Raw genomic sequence first — 19838 nt, forward strand, 5'->3', positions numbered from 1 at the left:
GTTTGTTCAAAAAAAAAGGAAGATTGATGGGTCTGCTTATACAGAGAACTACAGTTTGAGGATCGGCATCAACACCCGGTGCGTGTCAGGATTTACAAATGTGTTTGATCTCCGAAAACCAGTCCCGGCAATTACCATAAAAACCGTAGTAACCGCACAGTAATTCAATAGAATTCGGTAGGAACCGATCGAATTTCGTTAAATTTTTGAATTTTTTGACATTTAAATTTGAACTTAAGCGAAACCCGAGCCGTTAACCGCTCGTTGTGAACCCTGGTGCGCATACACATACACACACACAAAAAGGAAGAGCAATCTAAAAGGCACATAGAGGAGGAGATCAAAAGAAGAGAGCCACAGAAGAAGAAATGGAGACGAGGAACTGAATTAGGACAAGACCAAGAAACCAAACCAGGGGAGTCGGAGGAGCAGCGGCAGAAGACAGGAGGGATTCTTAAAGATACAGGCAGCAAACGCATGGAGGCGGCCATGGATCTGATGCGGCGGATGCCGCCGCGGAGCACGGAGACGGCGCTCAACGCGCTGCTGTCCCTCCTCCCCGACCACTCCCTCGACCTCCTCTCCCAGGTCGACCTCCCGCTCCAGGTACGCGCTCGCCGCCATCCCTCTGTCCCGGTCGGGCCTCTAGGTCCTCGGTTCGGGTAGGGATTAAACTGCGCCGGGGCATTTGCTTTTCTTTTTTATATTTGTCTCTAATTGCTCATGGGATTGAATGCTCAGCCGGGCGTGCTGCTTGTATTCCTATCAAGAAATGTGCATTTCTTGCCTTGCCCCCCTTTGGTTCACGCCTTGCGTGCACCTTTGCTTGTCTGGAATTCAGTTGAACCATGCACCCTTGCTTCTCTTAGATTCGGTTGCATCAAAGCCCAATATGATCTCGCTGTTCAATGGAACCGAATTGAAGATATACTGCCCACCGAATAAACCTTTGGTGAATCTATGCAACTTCGGCACGAGCAAATCAAATCGTTAGAACAATGTATTTGTCAGTCTTTTTTTTTTTTAAATGGAAGCGTTGGATTTCTCAGGAGTTCAGTTTATTAGATTCTTCGGTTCCCTTTTCTTGTCTCATTTCTCCCTGCTTCCAGTCTCTCACTAATACACTAGGAAAAATGGTGTAAATTTTGCAGGTATGGATGGATAAGGAGAGCATGAAGGAATACATTCTATGCGAGTATAACCGTGACGCTGACTCCTACCGGTCAGCAATTCAGCAATGCCCCCATGATTTCCTTTTACTTATGTTCTCCATAAGCATTCAAATAATTGAAGGTGCAGCCATCTTATGAATAAAATTTTGGAAAAACTAAGGCAAATGTCAATGATGCATTATGGCAATAGGATTAGACTACCATCGTTTTGGTGCATATTGCAAAAATACTACTAAAATAGTCTTCTGTTACTGCACTACATGAACACTGCCTTACAACATAAGATCTTTACATCATTTTCTAAGGACGCCTTTAGCCTAATCCTAACCTTGCTAAACATCCCTAGTCATCCAATGAATGTATACATCAAGCAAATTGGTGCACAGATCCATAGATGCGTTAATGAGTCTGATTTATTTGGACAAACTTCAACCATTGAGGGTCCATTTTGTAGTTCACCTTTTTTTATTGTGAGGTTGGCTTGCAGATCACCTTGGTCGAACAAGTACGAGCCTCCTTTGGAAGATGGGACAGTTCCCTCTGAAGAGATGAGGAATCTTGAGATTGAGGCAAATGAAGTCTTTTCTGTCTATCGTGACCAGTAAGATTTGTATTTCATCTCACTATCTCTTGTATGCAGTGATTCTCAGTAAATGTAGCATGAAAGAAGGCTATGACTCATAGTAGCATCTGGCATGGTTCCTCAATTTAGTACATGAATGATGATATTCTATCATGTGGATATAAAACAAATTATTCAATCTTCTGTTGACAATTAGGTACTATGAAGGTGGGATCTCATCTGTGTACATTTGGGAGGATGAAGATGATGGCTTTATCGCGTGCTTCTTAATAAAGAAAGGTCCGTAGGAATGCCCAATGTGATCGTGTTTATTCAACTAGAAACAAAGTGTAAATTTCAGTTTACTGGATTTTTGTTTCACGGTTACAGATGGACAAGGCAAAAGAGGGTACATGCAGATAGGTTCATGGGATGCTATCCATGTTATTCAGGTGACTCATGATTACATTTTGTCAACTGTTAGGCTTGGTTTCTCTCCTTGCTACTTCTTTTATGTTAAGTTTAGATTTAACAGGTGAATATTTGTGTGACGTCAATAGGTTGGTCCTGAGGAGGAAGGAGCAGCACATTACTGCTTGAACAGCACTGTGATGCTATCATTGACAACAGACAACAAGCATTCTGGAACTTTCAACCTATCAGGGTCGATTAGACGGCAGGTTATATCTCCTGTCCCTTCCCCTCTTTAGTCGTGTAGTGTTAAATGTCTCCAGTCCAAGGGCATGCTGAGTTAATCAAGGTGCTATACTGCTATGTGAGGGATAGAACTAACTGGCATCCCTTTAATCACGATTATTGATGTTTATTTAATACAGCTCAGACTTTGTGCACAAAACATTATAGACCATCAAGGAAAATCGCATTTGTAGCTATGAATTGAAAACCAAAGGTATACTTTAAACAAATTAGCTGCTAAGTTATATTTTTTTTAAAAACTAGCTGCTAAGTTAATTTCAGTTTCAGTTAAGGCTAGGAAGCAGATTGAAACATGATAGTATGTACTAGGCAAAACAGGCAATACTTTCACATATTGGAGCTATTTAGCCTACCTCAATTTGCTTAGGATTAACATGCTTTTTTGTTGTTGTATTGATGCAACTATTTTGCTGTAATCTGTTTCATTTATCTCAGGCTACTTTTCTTTGAGTAGAAGCATTGCAGAGCTGTAGAAAATCAGAACAAGCTAATACTACAACTATATGTTTCTATTTGCAGATGAGTATGACTCTTGCTGTGGCAGATGGGCATCTTGTTAATATGGGGAAGATGATAGAAGAAATGGAGGGCAAGTTGAGAAATTCACTGGACCAGGTAACAGTTTCTCATTGATAATGACAACTTTGCTTCTAAAGTTGTCGACATCATTTGCAATGACTTGCAATTCAGTAGTCTCCAAGATTAATATTGTTGTGATGGCAGGTTTATTTCGGGAAGACCAGAGAAATGGTTTGCACTCTTCGGCCGCCACCAGAAGTACTTAACATGAGACTACCCGACAGCTGAGCCAATGCATAGAGACGTCAATTTAACAAACGAAGATATGTTGTCTTGACAATTATTTCCTTAGGCATAGTCTGTTTGTATTCTTCGTTTTCATATGTACTTAATAGTTAATAGTCTGTGGATCTGAATCGACGACCCCTTCTTGTCCACCGATCTGTGATTAAATGAGAAAGATTGAGCGAATCATGTCAGCTGTATTGTATCGGAGAAATTTACCCGGAAGCAAGAGTTGTATTTGCACAACTCTGTGTTACCGCAAAGTGCATCTGCAGTAACAAACATCCTGTTATTGTCATTCCGTATTATGAAGACCTCATGTTCTCGTGGTCTTACAATTTGGTTATAAGTTAGGTGGCGTTTGGATGATGGGAAATAGGGGATGGGAATGGGATATGAGATCTGGGATATAATCTAACTCATGTTTGGATTTAGGGATAGGGATACAAAGAGGGTAGGGGAAAGGGATACAGATGTCTCATATCCTAGCCATTATATCCTGGTGGGGAGGTGGGTTTAGAGAGGGATACAACGCTTGGACATCATCTGCCCTCCGTCTGGAGCCGCTGTGCATCGCTCGTCTGCAGGGGTGCTCCAAATATGCAGTCAGTTGCACTCCCTGCTCACGTTGCTGACTGCCTTCCCTCTTCTACCATCTTTCCCGCCGCCACTTACAACATTGCTTGCTCGTTTGCTTGAATGCGCTCGCCATCCACCGCCTGAAACGCTCAAGGACTACAGCGCTTAGCGGTCAACATATGTGAGAGATAGTGCTCGTGCCTTGAGACCACCCCTGGGAGAGATTCCAAGCTCCCCGAGAGATCCATTTTATTGGATCAATGTTTTCCGCTTCCTTCTTTGACTATTGCTTTCCTTCTTTCTTTTTTTTTTCTTTTTCACTCGTTACTGCAACTTGCAGCTTCAATTAAGGGAGGAGGAACGAAAAGGATCATTTGAACATCAAGCTATTTCTGTTGTGTTGATGTTAACTAACTAGCACTAATAATTTCTCTTTAATTTTGTGAGGGGCATTTTTGTCATAAAATCTGTATCCCAGATCTAAACCCAATACCAGACCAAACAAAAGAAATGGACTGAAATGTCATATCTCTAGCCTAAACCCACCTCTTTATATCCCATATCATATCCCTATCCTAAATTCAAAGGCTATCCAAACGCTACCTTTAGGGAAGAAAATTATATGAGATCCTCTGCAGAAAGACCTTCGTGAGACCTGATCCACGCCGTTCGTTCTGGATCCAACGGTCTGATTAAACATATGTGAGAGAAGAAGATAACACGTATCATACAGAGATGAGAGTCTTTCTGTGAGACCTGGTCTCATATAATTTGCCTCCCACCTTTAGGACATGCCACCATGATGTGATAGATTGAACAAGCATGTATTTTACGGAAAAAGATTTGTAGCCTTTTTAGCTCTTACACGCTCTTACTAGAGTTGGCACTTGATCCGACAAAATAACAAGACTAAGACGCTCCTCATCACAAAAGTCGTATATTATAAAATAAAAACAACAGTAATCGAGGATACACGTACTCATCGAGACGATAAGTGCAGTGCTCAGGTACTACAGCTCTCCTCTGCCATATCGAGTCTTGTAGCTCAGGCATAAAAAAAAGTGCAAAATCGAGTCTTGTAGCTCAGGATTCCCTAAATTGAACTGCTATGTTAACAACATGACGCAGGCGAACACAAAATCAGAGGATCTTCTATGGTGGATGCAAATAAGCTTTGACCAAAATATTAAGACCAGTCGTTCACAAGGTTTAGCCAAATACTACAACAACATGATTGTTTTTCTTTACTTCATAGGCAGTGAGCGATCCATTCTCCGATTTTACATAAAAAAAACCCAAGGGAGCATCTAGCTAGAGACCGTGGGCAGTCATCGATGGTGTTGAGCAAAGTAAAAAGGCTTTTCATGGCTTCCCTTCCTCTGCAGCTGCTGCTGGAGCTTCCTCCCCCTTGCTCTCCTCTGCCTTGCTGCCTTCTTCATCTGCATTTTATTTCCGTAAAATAAAATCAGTTCAGTAATGCCTTCCAGTCATGAAATGAAAATGAATTGTCCCCCAGATTTCACAAGGATAAACCATTTACACAGATGTATGGAGCGATTCAATGCTGAAATGGTCGTCAAGGCAAAACAATCTTGGACTAAGATTCAGGACAATGTATACAAATCAACACTTGACCGCTTAGACCAAGACTTAGACTATACAGCACTGTGTAGAAATCAACACTTACGACTGGCACAGCCCTGCTCAAGAATCTATACGCGGCAAAATGACTGTTTCTGGCAGCTCCAAATGTGGAACCGTCCAAAACAGATGTCAGCCCATCTAAGGATATCATTGTCAAAAAAATTTAGCAGCCAAGCATGAAAATAACAAGCAAAGAAAAGTAAACTTCTAGTGTTGTCTTTGTTCGCATGACTTTGCTCAGGATAAACCATCTAATGTTGTCTTTGCTAAATTTTCCAAGCGGGACATTGTTGATGTTACACGGAGAGAATCATGTACTAACTACAACAATTCCGACCCTGCTTGGAAAATTTAGCAAAAACATACTACACCAGACAACTGAAGGACTAAAAGGATAGGTATTGAGCTCATAGGCTTCTTTGAAAGATTCAGAATACAACTACAGCTAAACTGTTAACAGGATTAGCAGGCAAATCGAACATTTGAATCAGCACACATTAGAATGTCCCGTTGCGCATTTGAGGTGGTAATGCTAACCTGTGACGGTCTTAAAGTATCAGGAACAGGCTTCGTCCCAAACTAAATCATTGAAATGACGAGAGTGGTGTACCTTTGTTAGCGCTTTCAACCACATCATCTTCATCATCATCCTCAATATCATCATCATCAGCACCTCCCATGCCCAGTTTCTGCAAACACAGAGTACCATAAGAACCTTTCCTCCCATTTTCTCTATCACCAAAGAAAGCTTTCACTAGACACTTACCGAAAAGTCCATATCACCAATGTCATTAACTGTAACATGTCATGAATATCTTGTCACTTCGAGCTAAACTAGATAGTTCTATGAGAACCAAAACAAATTCAACCAAAACTGAAAGACTTACATCCGACATCCTCATCATCCTCATCCTGCCATTTGTCCCAGTCAACCTTCAAGAAAACAGGTGGCTTGCCCTCCTCCTTCATCAGCCTCGGCCACCACTTGCTCTCAGCTTTCTTGATAAGGTAGCATATGGTCCTTGGGGCAACGGCCGCCTTGCTCTCCTGCAAACAGCAAGACCGATGCAATTAGCATCTAGAATAGTAGTAAATCATGAAGACGAAACAGCCTGTCAACAATTACACCTACCTCCACATTCACAGCATCAAACAGCTCAAGGTCAAGCTCGTAAGGCAAGTCATCGGCGCCCTTTGCCGAGAAGTTGAAATGGCCCTCAGGCTTCAAGCTCAACTTCACATCATTGGCGTCTGGCAGCTCGATCGTCAAGAACACCTTGTCGGACCTCTGAGCCCACTTAGTGATCGGGTGGCGACTGCAAATATAGTAAGTCCAAGAATATGCTCAAAACCATACTCAAGGCAATCATTTCAGCCTCTAAGCAGATAATACAGAACCAGAGATTGTATCACAGAATATTCCGATTCCTAAATACCAGCAATTTGAAGGTTATTGACACAATCATCACATAATTCACCCTTAATCACTCAGGTAGTATTAAGCACATAACCTAGGATTACAGCAAACATAGCGAAATGCATATTTGCACACCGTATCTATCAGACGACTAAGAATTCCAACGCGTCCATGCTAAACAACAAGTCAGCAACAAACTTTCTCCGAGACATCCGTGTTTCCGGGACTATTTTTCCCCAACAGCTAGGAGAAAGCCTTGAAGAAAACCGGCAGGCTAAATTTCTCCCAGCCAATCACACCTAACAAACACTGCAACTCACGGCAGCAGCAAGCAACGCCATCCAGGCATACGAATCAAGAACTACGTAGCGAGCATCCAAAGATCGCGAGAATTTGCAACGAGCTACTACCTCATGCTTCCTCCTCGGAGACTCCGGTGCGAGGCTTGTTAGCTGCGTTGGAGATTTGGGGGCGATTGGGGTTTAGACAACTCCGGGGAGACCGCCGATGGGGTGAAGGACGCGGGTAGGGGTGGGTGAGGAGGAGGAGGGTATAAGAAGAGGCGGCAGACTGGGAGAGAGGAGAAGGCGACGGGGGCAAAGTCGTAAAACCGCGGGTGGTGCGAGTGCGTCTGCTGCTTCCGAAAGACTCTAGAGGCTTCCATTTCCTTCCGGGTCCCGAGCCACTTGGATTTTTGTTCCTTTTCTTCATTTTTTCCATGTCTTGGAACTGCACTAGGTATCTCCCCGTTTGAGTTACAGATAATCTCTTCTCCCAACAGATTTGCAGCACAAATGTGCTGTCTTAAAGGTCGCATTCATCGCCATGTAATTTTGAGACAATTTGATACGAACATCTATAATAAATTGTTTTTTCAGTTGTCTCTTACTTCATCGGTTCAAGGACGTAACATGTATTTTGTTTTGAAAAATAATCAAAAGTAAATTTTAATTGTTAATTTATCTTTATAATACGTTATCAATTGCTATAAAATCAATATTATATTAAAATTATTTTAAAATATAAATCTATTAAATAAAATTTATATACTAAATCTGCATATAATTTAACTAATTATCATTAAATCTTATAAAGTTTAACTTTTTGAAACAAAACATATATTACATTTTTTAACAAGAGAGTATTAAATTTTACAAGTCCTTAATTTGTGCATGTACTAAATGAAAGCTATCAGTTGCATGACTATGGTAAATTATAAAATGGTGCCAAAGTAGTCTTGTAACTTCAATTTTTAACTTATGAGGCTATTGTTTCGTGAGATAACAGCTTTTTTCTCTCACCACTTTCTCTTTCGTATTACTAAAATCTTATGCGCCAATACATAAAACGGTCTACTAGGCAACTATTGTACCTACACTAAATAAGGAGTTTTGCAGTTTTTCTCTCATGTAGTTTGTTTCCTTATCTGTCAAATTTGCGTCCATCCTATTTTCTTTGAAATTCGTTGATCCTTGCTGTCTCCACGAGCACAAGTTCAAAAATGTTGGGATGCACAAAATTTGAGTGATATGACTTGGAAGTTAGTCTCGTATATATAAAAGCAAGATATCAAGACCTCCTTTGAATCAAAGAATTGTTCTATATTGCAGGTCCATGGGCTAAGCGTTTCAGAGTTTCTTTAGAATGTAGGAACATGAGAACACTGTAAAACTAAGTTGACATGTATATTTGTTTATAAACGATGAGTGATTAATAATATTGCGATTTGGTTTGTCGAGTTTTAGATTATTTGACTTTGATTTGAGTATTTTGATCATAGACTAACTAGAATTAGAGTTAAATAAATGTGTTGTCTTGTGTTATGGTGTGCAGGTAACGGATGTAACTTGGCGGCCGATGGCGGGTGATCGAAGCTAAGCTAGTGCTTGGTGCTAGACGATTAAAGAGGTCGGACGGAGTCAAGGGTGATCTTAGCTGTACATGTGGAGGTCAAGCAAAGTTTGAAATGGAGGATGAAGACGATGTATTAACAAAGGTAAATGAAAGGGATGTCGGTGCAAGTGACAAGGTGGCCCGAGGGATCGGGAGGGGAGAGATTTGTCGGCGGTCAGAATTGTAAGACGGAGTACATATGTCGGCATCAGAGCGCTTGCTTAAGGTGTAAGTAAGTGGCAAGTCACACTTTAAGAAGTGCGCAAAGGGTTTCACGGTTGGGTCTCAAAACCGTGGGATGATTGGAGGAATATGTGGCACCATCGTGAAGCTTGCGTCAAGGCAAAGCTAAGTCGTGAAAGCGCCATGGTCGTTCGATGGAGGAGCAAGAAATTGACCAAAATACTCTTAGTGATAGGTAGGAGTGTACTATAAGAGAGGAGTATTTTGGTAACAAGCTAAAAAACTTAGGGGTCAAACTTACTAGGCCTATAAATAGAGGAGTATGACTATAGGAGAGTTTGAACTAGCCACTTGAGCCTCTTGTGCCACCCATTTGGGAGTCTAGTGCTAGAATTTTAGAGGATATGAAGATGAGTGGTTAATCTATGTAATATGTGAGAGTTTTGAGAGAAAAATCCTTGTAATCCATCTAAAGTAGAGCTACTTCTTGAGTAATAAAGTTTATGTGTTTGCATATACTTTAATTCTCCTCCTGATCTCTCTATTGGTTTCCTTACAAGTTTGCAAGTTTTCCTTTTTCGATTGTGATTTTCTTGTTGATTTTCGTTTAACTTTGAGTTATGATTTTTCAACCTTTTGAAAAGTTATTCTTGTTGTTGTTAGAGGCATAAACATCTATATACTCATATATTTGAGAGGGTCTTGAATCACCTTGTCTCTAGACCATTAACTTTGAGAGTTACTTCTTTCGGTGACTATCTTTTTGCTTTGTTGTTCATTCAAGTTTTAAACTTTTGTGCTTAAAGACACATGAAATGGCCTTAAATAGAGCCTATAGTTCATATTCCATCTGTAGAGTCATGTTTCCTTAGAACTTTCTTTCTTGCTTTATCTCTCTAAAGTTTATATTTTCGTTTGTACGTTTTCAGGAGCGTTGGATGAACAAGAAGTAGATCATATATTTCGTAAGAAATTTGTAAGGCGTCTATTCACTCCCTCTAGTTGTCGTTTTTGATCCTACAATTGATATCAAAGCCGGTTTGATCACTTGCTAACCTCAACTGGCTTTGTGATCTGTAGGCGATATGAAGATAAGTGAGAAGATTCATTTGTTCGATGGTCAAGATTTTTCGTACTGAAAGTACACATGAAGGTTTATCTTCTAAGCCAAGGAAGTGCAATATGAAAAATAGTTGATTCCAACTATGTAGTCCCTGTCACTCGCACGACTTAGGTTCAAATCGAATAGAAAAGGCCAACAACAAGGTCAGAAATATTTTGTTCACAAACCTGAGTCAGAATGAGTTTGACAGGGTCCAGCACCTTCGTACTGTCCGGGAGATCTGGACTACTCTGAGTGTTTTTTATGAAGGCACTAATCAGATTAAGACTAGACGTCAAAGCACATACAATCAAGAATATCAAATATTTGTGCAAGGGTCTGGTGAGTCTCTGGATGATATGTTTGCTTATTTTGATGGAATTGTAAGCAACCTTAGATTCATTGGTGTTTTGCCCTACTCTGATCATTGAAGGGCGATCAAGCTTCTCTATGCTCTCGATCGTAGCATATGAGAAGTGAAGCTCTCGAGCATTAAAGAGTCACCAAGTTACAACACATTAACTTATGATTAACTCTTCAGTAAGCTCAAGTCTATCGAGATAGCCAAGGTGGCTTGGATAGGCCTCCGAAACCCCTTGTCTCAGAACATGGCTTTGATTTCTGAACCTAATGGTGGCAATTAGGCTGGAGCTAGCTATGCTTGTGCTAACACTTCATCGAGTGGTTTTGTTTTGTCTTCCTTAGTTTCTATCATAAAGGAGCAGATGAATGCACTTGATGATGAGGACCTTGCTCTCATTTTGAAGAAGTTCACCTGTTTCTACAACAACAGAAGAGACTGGAGGAGAGGGGGCTCACGTGCTTGTTTTGAGTATGGTGATACCACTCACTTCAAGTGAAGAAGAGGGAGAACCACGACTACGACTCTGACAAGCACAAGAAGAAGAACAAAAAAATCCTTTCTTCAAAAAGAACTGCGCCAAGATGGCCAAGAAGGCAACCAAAGCAGCTTCTACAGCGTTCGTGGGGGATTTTAGCGACATCGACACCTCTTCAAGTGAGGAGGAGAGCTCGGAGGAGGAGGGACCACAAGTGAAGAACAAGAAAAAGGCCAAGGACTTTACCGGTCTCTGCTTCATGGTGATCGACAACAATGATAGTGACCCCAAGCTTGATCCCTCTGATGTACTATCTTCCTACGACTAGCTTTTCATCCAAGTCGATACCTTGAATGATGCTCTTGTTAGCTAGGATATGTTACTTAAGAAAGTCATGCGTGAGTTGAAAGATCTTAGACCTAATTATGAGTATGTTTCTTCTGAGCTTGAGTTGCTTAGGTCTAGGTCTAAGATTGAGGATGAGGATTATGAGAGTTGCTTGGTTGTCATGAGTGAGCTTATCGAGCTTCAAACTGTGTATGCTCAAGTCACCAATTGGTTTGAGACTACCGAGAAGAAACTCCCTGAGGAGGAGTCTAGACCTATTCTCTTAGACGCTTGCAAGGATTACCCCTTTGCTCTCAAAAAATGCTGATGTGAAAGACAAGCGCATAAATGAGCTAGAGTCTAGATTAGGGAGTGTTGAGAGTTCTATAGATGTGCAGCCAAAGTGTCCCACCTGCATGATCTTTAAGGACAAGCTCAGCTAGGTTAGAGGGCAAGTTAAAAAGCTCATGGCTGAGAATGGGTACCTACTTTCTCTTGTAGAGAAGTGCTTAGAAGGTAAGTGTAAAATGGATTTGATCTTGACCAAGACCAAGATGTGTGACGCTAGGGCTAGGTTAGCTTTAGGTTTGGCCTTTGAGAGAGTTGCTTACACCGGTCTTGGCAAGACTATTTTCACCGCACCCACTACCCTAGAGTCTGAGAAAGCCAAGATCAATGCTGCATAGCCTATGCCAGAAAAGACAAGCCCATACCACAAATCAAGAAGAGAGTGCTTCCAAAGACACATCCTAAGTAAGCTTCTCAGCCTAAGAAGAAAACCCACATGATAGAACCTAGACTTATCCCTGAGAGACAATATGTGTGCACTTATTATCAGAGAGAGGACCACCTAGTTGGATTTTGCTTTCGCCGTAGGAGAGATGAGTAGCGTGAGTGGGAGTGGGGTACCTAGGACACATACCGTCCCTCTTTTGGTGTACATGAGCCTTTTCCTCACTCTCGCTCACGAGTTTCTGACACTCTTCAGTTCTCCTCTAGAGGCGTTGCCCGGCGTGGATTTTACCATAACTCATATGATTTTGATCCACATGTAAGAGGCTTTAAGTCCCAGCATTTAGGCACACCACATTTTTCTCATCATAGTACTCGCCCCTAGCGTGTTGGTGTTAAGTTGTATGCACCTACTATTTCTACGTGTTGATGTTATTTTGACTAACCCTAGTACTGAGCCATCCACCTTCTATTCTTTTCATATGTATATGGCAGGCGGAGGCCTAGAGAACAAGTGGCTCATCGACTTCGGTTGTTCGCGTCACATAACCGAAGATTCATCATGGTTCTCCAGCCTCACCCCAACAAAGCATCACGAGTACATCACATTCAGGGATGATTGGAAAGGTAGAGTGAAGGCCAAAGGAACGATAAAGGTAAATGAGAGTTTCACTCTCAAAGATGTGGCTTTAGTTGAGCATCTGGGATACAACTTGCTTTATGTATCTCAGTCGCCTGATGAGGATTGGGAAGTGTGCTTCAAGCCTGATACTTCTTGAGTTCTTGATTCTTTTATCGTTTTAATTTGCAAGATTTCTCGAGTTGGGAGAGTTTTTGGAGCTGATTTTTCTGAGTCTTCTAGTTTTCTCGGTGTTTAATTGCCCAAACTTTTTCTGAGCTTTGGATGTGGCATAGGAGATTAGGGCACATGAGCTTTAATTTGCTTACTTGTTTGAGTGCACTAGGCTTGATCCGAGTATTGTCCAAACTCAAGTTTGAGAAGAACCTTGTTTGTGCGTATTTCGGTATGGCAAGATAGTTGCCGCTCCTCACCCACCAGTCAATCTGGTGATGACTGAACAACCAGGAGAACTTCTCCATATGGACATTGTTGGTCCTTCCCGGGTTTGTTTGGTAGATGAGAAGTGATATGTACTTGTTATTATCGATGATTACTCTCGTTACTCTTGGGTCTTCTTTCTTGTAAGCAAGGATGAAGTGTTCTCACACTTTCGGAGCTTAGCTTTGAAATTGTTCAAAGAACTCGCGGGTGCATTGAAAGTAATTCGCAGTGATAAGGCACCGAGTTCAAAAACTATCTCTTTGATACTTTCTACATTGAACATGATATTCAGCAATTATTTTCTACTCTACGCATTCCTCAGCAGAATGGCGTAGTTGAAAGAAAGAACATAACTTCGATGGAGATGGCTAGGATGATGCTCAATGAGCATAGAACTCCTAGTAAGTTTTAGGTTGAGGCCATTAGCACAGCGTGTTACATCTCAAATCGAATTTTCTTGCGCTCGATCTTGAATTTCACTTCTTATGAGTTGCGCTTTGGGAGGAAGCCAAATATTCCATATTTAAGAGTTTTTGGTTGTCGCTACTTCATCCTAAAGAGTGGAAATCTTGATAAATTCGAATCGCGTTCTTCCGATGGTATTTTCTAGGGATATTATCTTTATAGTCATGCTTACAAGGTTTACAGTCTTGACACTAACACTATCATGAAACCTTGTGATGTGACTTTTGATGAATCAATCCCCTGTGCTAGTTCTATCTTTGAGTGTGCAGGTGATTAGGAGATAAATGAGAGCATCTTTGTAGATAGCAACCTTACAGCTCTTGGTGACGACGAGGATGATCTACTACTTTCCTAGGTCACACCTACTCCAGAGCTGACTCTTGATTCTTCTACTCCAGCAGATGGTCTTGTAGCCTTTACTTTCACTTCAGTTGCTTTTGAGCCTGCACCAGCTGTGTTTGAGGGATAGGTTCTCTCAATGCATGATGCTCCTCAACACATTCAGTGACAACACCCTCCACACATGATAATCGACGATCTCGATGAGAGGGTAACTGGTCCAAATTCACTCACCATGCTCATTTTACTAATTCTACATTCGTTGTTTCTTTTGAGCCATATGATGTTAGACATACTTTATTGGATTCAAATTGGGTCAATGTCATGCATGAAGGGCTTGAAAATTTGGAGAGAAACCAAGTTTAGGTCCTTATAGAGCCACCCCATAATGTTCACACCATAGGCACAAAGTAGATTTTTAAAAATAAACAGGGGGATGATGGATCTATAGTGAGAAACAATGCTAGACTAGTGGCTCGGGGTTTCACTCAAATAGAGGGAATAGACTTTGAAGAGATCTTTGCACTTATAGCTAGGTTAGAAGCCATTAGGATCCTTATTGTTTTTGGGCATCCCAGGATTTCAAGAGTGCACTCTTAAATGGTTTCATACAGGAAGAGGTCTATGTAAAGCAACCCTTAGGCTTTGAACACACTAAATACCTACGTAGAGTATACAAGCTTCAGAAAGTTTTGTATGGGCTTAAGCAAGCATCTAGGGCTTGGTATGATAGGCTTAGGTCTTTCTTGTTAGAGCATGAGTATGTCATGGGATCGGTTGATAAAACTTTATTCACTCTCATGCATGACAAAGATTTTCTACTTATTTAGATTTACATGGATAATATCATTTTTTATGGCTCTTCTCATACACTTGTGGCCAAGTTTGTAGAAACTATGAGAAGAGAGTTTAGGATGTCGATGATGGGAGATCTTAACTTCTTCTTTGAACTTCAAATCAAGCAGTGCAAGCAGAGTACATTCATCCATCAGACGAAGTACACCAAGGAGTTGCTGAAGAAGTTCGACATGAGTGACGTGAAACCCTCACCGATGGCTATCTCAACTGTGCTTGATCCAAATGAAAATGGCGACGTGGTGGACCAGCGGGAGTTCAGAGCATGATTGGCTCCCTCCTGTACCTGACGACGACAAGACCGAACATCCACTTCACCATCTGCCTTTGCGCGTGCTTCTAAGATTCACCTAGGATGTCTCACCGCCAAGGGGTGAAACGCATTCTGAGGTATCTCAAGCACACTCTTGAGTATAGACTCTGGTTTTCTGCTTCCTCTTCGCTTTCTCTTTGAGGTTTTTTCAATGCGGATTTTGCTGGATGTAGAATTGATAGGAGGAGTAATTTTGGTACGTGTCGTTTTTTGGGGTACTTCTCTTGTGTGTTGATCTTCTTGTAAGCAGTCTAGCGTTGCGTAATCTAATGTTGAAGCTGAATATGTAGCTGTCGCTAGATGTTGCTCACATATTTTATAGATAGTTGCTACCTTGAGTGACTTTAGGTTAGATTTCAGGAGTATGCCACTTTGGTATGACAACACCAGTGCCATAAGCTTAGCCAATAATTCAATCTAACACTCTAGAACCAAACACATAGATGTGAGATTTCACTTTTTGAGAGACCACAATAAGAAAGGGGATATATATTTGAAATATATTGATATCCAATACCAGCTAGATGACATCTTCACCAAGCCTCTAGATGCTAATAGATTTGCCTATTTGAGGGGAGAGCTTGGTGTATGCCATCCCTATAGCATTGTGTGAGGGGAAGTTGTCTTCGTATATACTTTATCTTACTTTTGTTGCATTTATATTGCATCGTATGATGTAAGATAATCATAGTAGTTGAACTTTGACTTGTATGTCTTTAGTATTTTCGATTGTTAGACTTGAATTTGGGCTGAGTTGAGTAGTTGTGCAGAGGAAGCATTTAATCTTAGGCTTCTCCTTATGCTTTAACATGAAATATTTCAAACAAGCTAGCTTTTCTTAAGATTAAATTTGACAATTTTATGAATCGACTATGAAATGCTATATTCTTATCACCATGTTCGTAATTGTTTTGGCTCAGTCAATGTTTGTGTTAATGCTAATTTGATGAATATCTTGCTCTAGGTTTCTTGGTTCAAGTCAGTGGATTGAAGAACATTGCACTATATTTTTTGTCTTTGTCAAATGTTTAGCTCATGATAGAGCCTTGGAGAACATGTGTTTCTTGTGTTGTAAAGACACTACTTGACTTGATCATTTGAAAACTTGATTCTTTGTGAAAACATGAATAATATTATAAAATCAAGTATTTTGTGCTAAAATGTTATCCAATACGGTTATCTTGAAGTCTCAAGGTATTTGTCGTACCCAGTCACGTGACACTTTACTTGAATAAGAGGCAACTTGAGGATAAAAATGAAAGAAATATGCCTAATTGCTCAATTTTATTTTAAATCACTTGATCTAACTAAATCTTAGTTTTATATGTGAGCGTTTGCAAAGTTTGCTATCATGAATGTTTGTTTGCCTAGTTTGAGATTAAAGTTGGCTAATTCTTAATGATTGTATTGCCTCGGTACGAGTGGATGCTTATGTGGTGGTCACTTTGAATATGATTCGACTATGTGAAATTAAATGCCCAACTAATTCTTCGGGTTTAGCTTGTGCAGCTTCATATTTTTGTGTCACTATTTCTTTTTGAGCTTTTGTATATTTGTGAGCTCCATCTTCTACTTTTCATTGCTTTTTGACGTTTCTAGCTTTTGAAAATGCTTTGTAGTATACTTGTGAAAACTCATTAGGAGTGCATGTTCATGCATTGTCTAATGTTTTGTCCTTAATGTTTACATTGCCAAAGAGGGAGAAATGAATGAAAAAGAGGAGAAATGAAAATTTTGCACCAAATCAAAGAAAAATCTTGCATAAATGTAAAATGTGCATTCATCAAGTGGGAGCATTTGATTATATATTTTTGAGTTGTTATTGCTCTTTTGAGGTTTTTGGATTGTCTTTGCCTCTTTTAGGCCTTATGCAACATTTCTTATGCCAAGTAACATTTTTTTCTTGAGTTTTTGGTCACTTGGATTAGCCTATCTTTTTCAAACAAAAATCTTTGTGCTTTGAGGTGTTGTCAATGCACTCATCAAGGGGGACATTGAGAAACCAAGTTGAAATATGCATTGGTTTATATGTAACGAGTGATTGACAAGGTTGTCGATTTGGTTTGTCGAGTTTTGGATTGCTTGAGCTTAGTTTGAGTTTTTTTTTTATTATGGACTAATTAGAGTTGGAGTTGGAGAAATGTGTTTGCTTGTTTTATAGTATGCAGTTGACGGATGCAACTTGGTGGTTGACGGAGGGTAATCGGGGATAAGCGGGTGCTTCGTGCTGGATGATCATGGAGGTCGGGTGGAGTTAAGGGTGATCCTTGCTGTATACGTGGAGGTCAAGCAAAACATGAAATGGAGGATGGATACGACATGTTAACAAAATCAAGCGAAAGGGGTGCTAATGTAAGTGACAAGGCGGCCTGAGGGATCATGAGCGAGAAAGACTTGTCAGCGGTTAGGATCGTAAGATGGAGTACACATGTCGACATCATAGCACTTGCTTAAGGTGTAAGCAAGTGGTGAGTCACATTATGAGAAGCGTGCAGAGAGTTTCACGGTTGGGTCTTAAAATCGTGAGAGGATTGGAGAAATATGTGACACCATCGCAAAGCTTGCGTCGAGACGAAGCTAAGTCGTGAAGGCGTCGCGACCGTTCGATGGACAGAGTAAGAAATAGACCAAAATACCCTTTGTGGTAGGTAGGTGTCTACTATAAGAGAGGTGTATTTTGGTAAAAAGATAGGAAACTTAAGGGTCAAATTTTCTAGTCTTATAAATAGAGAAATAGGGTTATAGAAGAGTTTGAACCAGCCACTTGAGCCACTTGTGTCACCCATTTGAGAATCTAATGCTAGTGATTTAGAGGAGAAAAATATGAGTGCTTAGCTTATGTAATAGGTGAGAGTTTTTGAGAGAAAAATCCTTATAATCCATTTAAAATAGGACTGATCTCCTTAAGTAATGAAGTTTATGTTTTTGCATATGCCTAAATTCCTCTCCTTCTAGTATCTCTCTATTGGTTCCTTGCAAGTTTGCAAGTTTTTGTTTCGATGGTGATTTTCTTGTTGATTCTCGTTTTTGCTTTTGAGCTATGTTTTTTCAACATTGGAAAGTTGTTCTTGTTGCTAGAGACATAAACGTTCATACACTTATGTATTTGAGAGGATCATGAAGACCCTTGTCTCTAGACTATCAACTTGGAGAGTTGCTTCTTTCGATGACTGTCTTTTTGTTTTGTTCTTCGTTTAAGTTTCAAGCTTTTGTGCTCAAAGATACCTGGAATAGTCTTGAATAGAGTCTATGATTTATATTCTATCTGTAGAGTAATGTTGCCTTGAAACTTTCTTTTTTGCTTTATCTCTCTAAAGTTTATGCTTACGTTAATGTGTTTTTAGGAGCATTAGGTAAACAAGAAGTAGATTACTATTTCGCAAGAAATTTCTAAGATGCCTATTCATCCTCTGTAGTCACCGTTCTCGGTGCTTCAAACACAAAAATAGCAAAAATAAGTAGGAATACAAGTACAAGATGAAAAATCAGAACATATAGAGAAATTGCAGACACGATTGTTTAGACAGAACACAGGAAAAGAAAACAATATGAAGAGATGAGATAGAGTGAGAGTGAAAGAAAGACATTACTATGTGTAGAGGTCTCAAGTTAAAAATGCTCCAAAAATTATACTAAAAACATGCTCGATGGATTCTTTGGAGTTCCTCCAAAATTTCTTTATTATCTTGGGCCCAACTCGAGTGATCTTAAGTTGAGCTTGGAAGGCAAGCCCTTGCCTTGGGACTAAGCTCAAGTTGGGGTTCTGGCTAAAAAACAATATAGTAAGAGATAAATAATTTCATGCAATTGCAAGTTATCCAAACCCTTTATCTTCCAACGCAAATTCTCCAAATCCTGTATCTGCCTCGTGAAACAACTTATCCCCTCTATCCCATTAAGTTGCAGATTCTTACCCTTATACGCTATTGTTGACTTGTCAACCCATAATAGAGGTGTGAAAAGGCATGGTTGCCATTGTTTTTTTTCCTTTTATTTTCTTCTACCTTCGAACATTGAAAAGATTTTGATGTTAGAAATTAACGGAGCTAACGTGGCATAAAAGGATAAGTTTTTGCAACCGGATGAAAAGATTTTTGTAGTGGCTGATTGGTGAACCGGGAAAATTGATGGAAAATAAAAAAATGAATAATGCTGGAATTTTAAAATAGTAAACATCAGAAAAGAATTATAAAACTAGGAAGGACTCCTCTAGAGACGGTGTCCACGGCCAGACGCTCCTTCCAACCTACATTTACAAATTATTTGACATAGTTACTACTTTTTAATTTTTTAAAAAAGAATTCAGCTCCACTTTGGGGATGATCTAGACACTCTTGTAATCTAATGGAAATAATACAATAGAAAAATTAGGCATGTAATTCACTTTCACCTTTCGACATTGTATGTAATTTTAAAATTTATCATGTGTATATGATATTTAATAGTTTAATTGAGAAAGACTAAAATATGGTCGTGGCATTCATGTTCCAAACCCAACAACCTACGCCGGCCAAGAGTGTACAGTTGTCCGCTACTAATAATGTCAATCCACCTAGACATAAAAGCGGTATGCCACCAGCTCACCCGCTTCCTCCCTACATCACACTATCCCTAACCCCAGTTTCCCCACTCCGCAGTCCACTCCCCTGCTAAGGTTGCCTAGCGATGGCACATCCCCGAGACTTCATCGTCGCATCCTCGTCAATCTTCCATGCCGCTACCACCACCTAGGTGATTTCCTTCAAGTTCCAAACCACCAATTCACTGCTCAATTCCCTTAAAATCATCCTCTTTAGTCCTCTCAACCTACCACATCCACCACCTCCTCCAGT

The 19838-nt window shown here is 40.2% G+C and overlaps 2 protein-coding genes across 2 annotated transcripts; one reads left to right on the forward strand and one right to left on the reverse strand.

Annotated features, from left to right (window-relative positions):
- Positions 1-299: 299 nt before the first annotated feature.
- On the forward strand, positions 300-3445 carry LOC133912605 (probable F-actin-capping protein subunit beta). Its single transcript, XM_062355437.1, has 8 exons — positions 300-606; positions 1152-1222; positions 1660-1773; positions 1952-2034; positions 2125-2186; positions 2295-2414; positions 2971-3066; positions 3175-3445. Exons 1-8 carry the CDS (start codon positions 478-480, stop codon positions 3256-3258), a joined length of 759 nt encoding a protein of 252 aa, XP_062211421.1. The 5' UTR covers positions 300-477; the 3' UTR covers positions 3259-3445.
- Positions 3446-4992: 1547 nt separating this feature from the next.
- Positions 4993-7482, reverse strand: LOC133912606 (co-chaperone protein p23-1-like). Its single transcript, XM_062355439.1, has 6 exons — positions 7306-7482; positions 6611-6794; positions 6366-6525; positions 6245-6273; positions 6089-6167; positions 4993-5273 (listed from the first exon to the last, which is right to left on the reverse strand). Exons 1-6 carry the CDS (start codon positions 7308-7310, stop codon positions 5197-5199), a joined length of 534 nt encoding a protein of 177 aa, XP_062211423.1. The 5' UTR covers positions 7311-7482; the 3' UTR covers positions 4993-5196.
- Between the last annotated feature and the right edge of the window lie 12356 nt (positions 7483-19838).

This window comes from Phragmites australis, chromosome 3, assembly GCF_958298935.1.
Source record: "Phragmites australis chromosome 3, lpPhrAust1.1, whole genome shotgun sequence".
Taxonomy (NCBI): Eukaryota; Viridiplantae; Streptophyta; class Magnoliopsida; order Poales; family Poaceae; genus Phragmites; species Phragmites australis.

Bases quoted from the DNA above. Each gene is read 5' to 3' on its own strand.
- LOC133912605 (XM_062355437.1), top strand. From the start codon at position 478: ATGGAGGCGGCCATGGATCTGATGCGGCGGATGCCGCCGCGGAGCACG. The intron at 607-1,151 runs GTACGCGCTCGC...TAAATTTTGCAG, and splicing joins AGGTCGACCTCCCGCTCCAG to GTATGGATGGATAAGGAGAG. The intron at 1,223-1,659 runs GTCAGCAATTCA...GTTGGCTTGCAG, and splicing joins CGTGACGCTGACTCCTACCG to ATCACCTTGGTCGAACAAGT.
- LOC133912606 (XM_062355439.1), bottom strand. The intron at 6,168-6,244 runs GTAAGTGTCTAG...CTGTGTTTGCAG, and splicing joins TTGGTGATATGGACTTTTCG to AAACTGGGCATGGGAGGTGC. The intron at 5,274-6,088 runs GTACACCACTCT...AATAAAATGCAG, and splicing joins GGTTGAAAGCGCTAACAAAG to ATGAAGAAGGCAGCAAGGCA.